This window comes from Eimeria tenella, genomic scaffold, assembly GCF_000499545.2.
Source record: "Eimeria tenella Houghton genomic scaffold, Eth_scaff406, whole genome shotgun sequence".
NCBI classification, from domain to species: Eukaryota; Apicomplexa; class Conoidasida; order Eucoccidiorida; family Eimeriidae; genus Eimeria; species Eimeria tenella.
The window spans coordinates 2,391-8,677 of record NW_013544974.1 but is presented as its reverse complement, the minus strand read 5'-3'; the positions used below and the strand labels follow the sequence as shown (position 1 = coordinate 8,677).

General features: G+C 52.0%; 2 protein-coding genes across 2 annotated transcripts; both read left to right on the top strand.

The window, feature by feature from the left end:
• Positions 1–622: 622 nt before the first annotated feature.
• Positions 623–2,868, top strand: ETH_00028550 (uncharacterized protein; the record flags this gene model as incomplete). Its single annotated transcript, XM_013379839.1, has 6 exons — positions 623–691; positions 882–949; positions 1,186–1,485; positions 2,021–2,187; positions 2,443–2,524; positions 2,794–2,868. Coding segments are annotated over 6 exons (761 nt in total), but the record flags the coding sequence as incomplete, so codon positions are not given.
• A 1,118-nt stretch (positions 2,869–3,986) lies between these two features.
• Positions 3,987–5,857, top strand: ETH_00028545 (uncharacterized protein; the record flags this gene model as incomplete). The annotated part of the gene is made up of 5 exons (XM_013379838.1): positions 3,987–4,084; positions 4,208–4,447; positions 4,969–5,139; positions 5,560–5,610; positions 5,773–5,857. The coding sequence occupies 5 exons, from the start codon at positions 3,987–3,989 to the stop codon at positions 5,855–5,857; spliced, it is 645 nt and encodes a 214-aa protein (XP_013235292.1).
• Between the last annotated feature and the right edge of the window lie 430 nt (positions 5,858–6,287).

Here is a 6,287-nt window from a genome sequence, read left to right as displayed (position 1 = left end):
CAGCCACAGCAGCAACAGCAGCAGACGACCTGGAAACCCCCAAATCAGACGCAAACGAGGCAGCAGCAGACACACCGGCAGCTGCAGCAGCAGCAGCAGAAGCTAGTTGCTGCTGCAGGCTGCAGATAGATGTGCTGCAGCAAAACGAATTTGGGCGCTCAGCTCTCTCAGAAGCTTTTGCTGCAGCAGACAGCGACGTGCTGCAGCTGCTGCTGGAGCACCACTCAGCAGAGCAGCTGGAGAAGGAGACCATCAGCAGCAGCCAGCAGCAGCAGCAGCAGCAGCAGGCTGCTGCTGCTGCTGCGCCTGCCGCTGCTGCCTCTGCAGAAGCACCAACTGCTCCGGAGGACCAGGAGGAGCCCCACAAGCAGCAGCAGCAGCAGCAGCAGCTTGCTTCTTCGTGTGGGGTGCGCAGCAGCACGACGCATGTGCTGCAGCTAAAGCAGCAGCAAATTAAATGCCGCGAGTTGGCCCTAGATTGGGCAGGCAGCGTTTTCTCAACAGCAGCAAGAGCAGAGACAGACGACACCACAGGTTTGCTGCTGCTGCTGCTGCTGTTGCTGTTGCTGCTGCTATGTTGCTGCTGCTGCCTTGGCCGTTGTGTTTGTTGCTGCCATTGTAGCTTCTGCTGCTGTTGTTGCTGCTGCTGCTGTTGTTGCTGCTGCTGCTGTTCGCGCTGCTGATGTTAGCGGTAGGGTTGCTGCGTCTGATCCCTGTCTGCTGCTGCTGCTGCTACTGCTGCTGCTGCTGCTGCTGCTGCTGTTATATCCTCGTTTGTTTCCTACTTTTCTCGTGAACGATTCATCCCCAGTTTATTCAATTATGATTAATTAATTAGTTTATTATTTATTTATTTATTTATTTATTTATTTATTTATTAGGAGTTGCCCTTTGGGGCTCTTCTTTAATCGGCGCCCACTGGCTGGCGGACATCGCCGAGGAAGACCCTGTAGGGCTTTATTTATATATTTATTTATTTTTAATTAATTAAAATAAATAAATAAAAATAAATAAGTAAATAAAAATAAATAAATAAATGAATAAAAATAAATAAATAAATAAATAAAGGAGAAAGAATAGAAGAATGAAGCGGCGTCGAGCAGCTGCTTCGCTGCTTTGCCAAAGGGTTTAGGGTTTAGGGTATAGGGTTTAGGGTTTAGGGTTTAGGGTTTAGGGTTTGTTCAGGGCGCATTTGAAGGCAAAGAAGTGCTGGAGTTGGGGGCGGGCTGCGGGCTGCTGGGCCTTTGCTGCGCGCTGCTGCTGCAGCAGCAGCAGCAGCAGCCAGCAGCAGTTTTCTTGTCCGACATATTTCCCCACGCCCTGGACAACCTCCGACACAACTGCAGCATCAACAGACTCCAGCTGCAGCAGCAGCAGCAGCAACAGCAACAGCAGCAGCAGCAGCAGCAGCAGCAGCGGCGGCCTGTTGTGGATGTGCTGCGCCTGGACTGGTGCGACCCAGCGACCTGGCCCAAAGACAAGGACGTAAGCTGCTACAGCTAGCTAGCTAGCTAGCTAGCTAGCTAGCTAGCTAGCTACCTAGCTAGTTAGTTAGTTGGCTAGCTAGCTAATTAATTAGCTGGAGGACTAGCTAGCTAGGTAGTTAGTCAGCTATGTAGCTAGCTAGCTAGCTAGCTAGCTACCTAGCTAGGCTGCTAGCTGGCTAGCTAGCGTGACAGCCACCTAGCTAGCTAGCTAGCCAGCCAGGTTGCTAGGTGGCTAACTAGCCAGCTTGGTAGGTGGCCAGCTATGCGGCTAGGTGGCTAGCTAGGTGGCTAGCTAGGTGGCTAGCTAGCCAGCTAGCTAGCCAGCTAGCTAGCTACCTAGCTAGCTAGCTAGCTAGCTAGCTAGCTAGCTGGCTAGCTAGCTGATTGTCTTGCCTTCCAGTTTCCGCGGAGGCAGGTGCTCCCTGTTGGCTAGCTGGCTATCACCTCTTTGCTGCTTCCCAATAAATAATAATTTAAATTTATTTATTTGTTTATTAATTTATTTATTTATTTGTAATTGTTGTTTGCTGCAGGGCAAGCCAAAGAAGTTTGACGTGCTGCTGGCGAGTGACTTGATTTACGAAGCAGCAGCAGCGCAGCAGTTTGCTGCTGCTGCTGCTGCTCTTCTGAAGCAAAAGACTGGCCGCCTTTACTACACCCACAGACTCCACAGAGATGGAGCAGCAGCTGTTGCTTACTGGTACGCTTTGCTGCTGCTGCTGCTGCTGTTGCCGCTGCTGCTGCCACTGTCCTTGCTGCTGCTGCTGCTGCCGTTGTCGTTGCTACTGCTGCTGCCCTTGTGGCTGCTACTGCTGCTGCCCTTGCTGTTGCTGCTGCTGCCCTTGCTGCAGCTGCTGCTGCCCTTGCTGCTGCTGCCCTTGCTGCTGCTGTTCTTGCTGCTGCTGCTGCTCCTGCTGCAGCAAAAGGTTCTCTTGGGCGTTTGTGTGTGTGCAAGGCTGCGGAAGGCGCAGCTAAAAGTGGCCGAACATTCTCCGCCTCTTTCTTACTTCCGAAACTGCCTCCTCGACAAGTCTGACGTGAGCTGCGCCCCCCAGTGGCTAGCTAGCTAGCTAGCTAGCTGGCTAGCTAGCTAGCTAGCTGGCCAGCTAGCTAGTTGGCCGGATAGATAGCCATATGGGCGGAGAGCCGGCAGACTAGCTAGCCAGATAAGCAGGCAGCTATCTAGGCAGCTAGCTAGCTCGCTAGCTGGCACGTAGCTAGCTGCCTAGCTAGCTAGCCAACTAGCTAGCTAGCTAGGTGAGCCTCCCCAGTTGCTTCGAATTCTGTTTTGCTGCTGCTGCTGCAGAAGGAGTTTTACGCCCTCTTCAGCGAACTGGAGGCAGAAAGTGACTTCGTGCTGCTGAAGGCCGCCTGGCGCTAGCTGGCTAGCTAGCTAGCTAGCTAGCTAGCTAGTTAGCTACCTCGCTAGCTAGCCAGCTAGCGAGGGAGCCTGCCAGCTAGCTAGCTAGGCAGCTGCTTGGCTGGACTGGCTAGCCACGTAGGAGCACAGCTAGCTCGCTAGCTAGCTGGCTAGCTAGCTGGCTAGCTATTTTAGTAGGGCCAACTTCATTCTATCCCTCAAGTTCATTTGAATGTTGTGCACCTTAAGGAGCTTCAACTTGCCTTTATAAGGTGGACCAGTGGTCAAGTTGCCACTGGCCCAGGTATTTAGTTGCAGCTAGCTAGCTAGCTAGCTAGCTAGCTAGCTAGCTGGCTAGCTAGTACGCCGCACTTGATCTGCTAGTTAGGTAGTAATGCGGGCCTGCCTAGCTGGCTAGATACATGGCTAGCTAGCTGGCTGGATTGCTAGCTAGCTGCAATTCACTTCTTTGGGGTCCAGGGGGGCCAAGGTAGGCAGGCCACTCCGCAGCCGCGTTCCAGCCACAGCAACTAAATACACAACAGCCAGCTGGCTAGCTAACTGGCTAGCTAGCTGGCTAGCTAGCTGGCTAGCTAGCTAGCTAGCTAGCTAGCTTAGGGGCCCGCGAGCTACGCGGGCTGGACGCCCGGGTGACCGCGGCGGGAGGCGCGGCGGGAGGGCGTGTGGCTGGAGAAGGGAGAAAAAAGAAATAAAATAAAAAATAAAAGAAACAAAAGAATAAAATTAATTAATTTAACTCGAAATAAATGGAAAAGTGAGGCCAAACGAGCAGCAGCAACGCGCCGGGGCCCCGGTGTCTCGATCGCTGCCTGCAGCTGCAGCGGCGGAGCGGCTGGCCTAGTGTTCAAGAGGCTTGTCTGAGTTTAAATTGGACTTATTTGATTAAATTGATTATTTAATTATTTAATAATTGATTTAATTGTTCAATTTATAAACTTTATTTTGATTTTATTTCGCCTTCGCGCCTTCTTTAAGCCCTTGTTTCCGTGCCGGGCCGCTCGTGACCGCCGCAGCGCCGCGGCGTGACCAGTGGCTGCACACCTGAATTTCGCTCCCTTGCCTCCCCTTTTCTTTCGATATTTTGCATTCATAATAATAATTATTATCATTTTTCTGCAATGATTGAAGAAAAGAAGGAGATCAGCACCTCGCAGGCCGCTGCGGCGGGCACCTCGGCTGCCCCCGTCTGCGGCGCCGCGGCCGCAGCCCACCCGCCGTGAGTTTGCCCACCAGCCCCATCTTTGAATTAATTAAATTGAATTAAATTAATTAATTTAATTTTTTAAACAAAATAAGACAGCAGTAGGTCGCGTGTGGCCGATGTGCTGCTGCTGCTCAGGCTGCTCGACGCCGCAGAGCCAGCCACCGCTGCAGCGCCCGCCGCAGCAGCAGCAACAACAGCAGCAGCAGCAGCAGCAGCAGCTAAGGGAGGGCCGAAGCAGCAGCAGGGGCTCTCCCCCCTCCACGGCCATCTTCTCTCTCGAGTGCTTTGGCTCAGCAGCAGCAGCCCCAAAGAAAAGCTGCAGTGCAGTCTCGTCTGCAAAGACTGGGGAGCAGCACTCGCCGCTCCCGCAGCAGCGTGAGCCCTTGCTGCTGCTGCTGCTGCTGTTGCTGCTCCTGCTGTTGCTGCTGCTGCTGCTGCTGTTGCTGCTGCTGCTGTTGCTCTTGCTGATGCTAATGTTGCTGCTGCTACTGCCAATGCTGGTATTGCTGGTGCTGCTATTGCTGCTGCTGCTGTTGCTGCCGATGCCGCCGCTCCTATTGTTGCAGTTGCTGCTGCTGCTTCTGGCGCTCCTGCTGCTTCAGCTGCTACTGCTGCTATTGCCGCTGCTGCTATTGCTGCTCCTGCTATTGCTACTGCTGCTATGGCTGCCGCTATCACTGCTATCAATGTTGCTGCTGCTGCCGTTGCTGTTGCTGCTGCTGCTGCTGCTACGTAGCTGCTGCTGAACTGCCTTTCCATTATTTAATTTGTGTCTTCTATCAATTGTGAGTTTGCACGTATTAATTGAGTTTGTGAAATCACTGAATATCTGCATGCATTTAATCTTGAAGAATGAACTTTAATTTGTTTTAAATTGCTGCTGTGTCGCTGCGCAGGTGGAGCCCCACAGCAGCAAGCAGCAGCAGCAGCAGCAGGGCAAAGGCCCTCCCGCTGCAGGGCCATTTGCTGCTGCAGGTGCTGGGCCTAGCAGAAGAGACGCAGCAGCAGCAGCAGCGCCTGAAGCTCGTCTGCAAAGACTGGAAAGAAGCCTTGGCATTGCCTGCAGCGTGAGCTTCCAAGCAGCAGCAGCAGCAGCAGCAGCAGCACAGCAGCGCGAACACCAGAAGAAGCAGCAGTAGTAGCAGCACAAGCAGCAGTAGCAGCAGCAGCAATAGCAGCAGTAGCAGCGGAGGCAGCAGCAGCAACAGTAGCAGCAGCAGCAGCACAGAAGCACTCTGAAAATAGAACAGCAATGGAAGAACAGTCGCATCGCTGATTAATTAATTATTTTGTAATTCCACTTCAACTTTAAAAGTTTTTCTGCTGGGGTGTACGTACACCCCAGCTGCTGCAGCTGCCAGTCCACTGAAGCCGCCAAGAAGAAAATTAAAAGTTTTGAACTGTTTTAAATAAACTTATTTATTTTAAATGTTTTATTTTTGTTTTATTTATTGTTTTTTAGTCTTTTTATTTCCTTTTTGCTGCAGGTGGCTAGACACCCGAGAAAGTTTGCAGCCGGCGGAGCCCGCAAGGACGCGGTGAGTTGGGGTGTACGTACACCTGAAGCTGCAGTGCTGTTTTGGGTCTTTTTGATTGCTTTCTGCTTCATTTTGAATAATAAAAAGTACTTTTTGTTTATTTTTAATTTTATTTTAATATTTATTTATTTGTTCATTTATTGGACCTTTTTGCTCCCTCAGCCGCATGGAAGAAAGACTCGCAGTTTACTTCGCCGCCCTGAAGCAGCAAAGCGACGATTTGCTGCAGCAGCGAAAATATAAATGAAGAAAAAGCTTTAAGAGCTTCCAGGCCAATCTGCAAATAGATTAGCAGCCCCGGCAGTGCCGTGGCTAGCTAGCCAGCTAACTAGCCAGATGGCTAGCTGGGAGGCAGGACGGCTAGCCAGCTAGCTAGTGGGCAGCGTGGCTAGCTAGCTAACTAGCTAGATAGATAGATAGTGGACAGCGCAGCAGGCTAGCTAGCTAGCTAGCTAGCTAGCTAGCCAGTGGGCAATGTGGCCGGCTAGCTAGCTCGTAGGCAGCGTGGCTAGCAAGCTAGCTGGAGGCGGAGCACCTCCCAGACAGCGAGCTGGCGAGCTCCAGAGCACCACTGCAGCTAGCTGGCTAGCTAGCTAGCTAGCTAGTCGGCTAGCTAGCTAGCTAGCTAGCTAGCTAGCTAGCCCTGACTCTGCCTGTGACTGGCTAGCCGTAGGAGG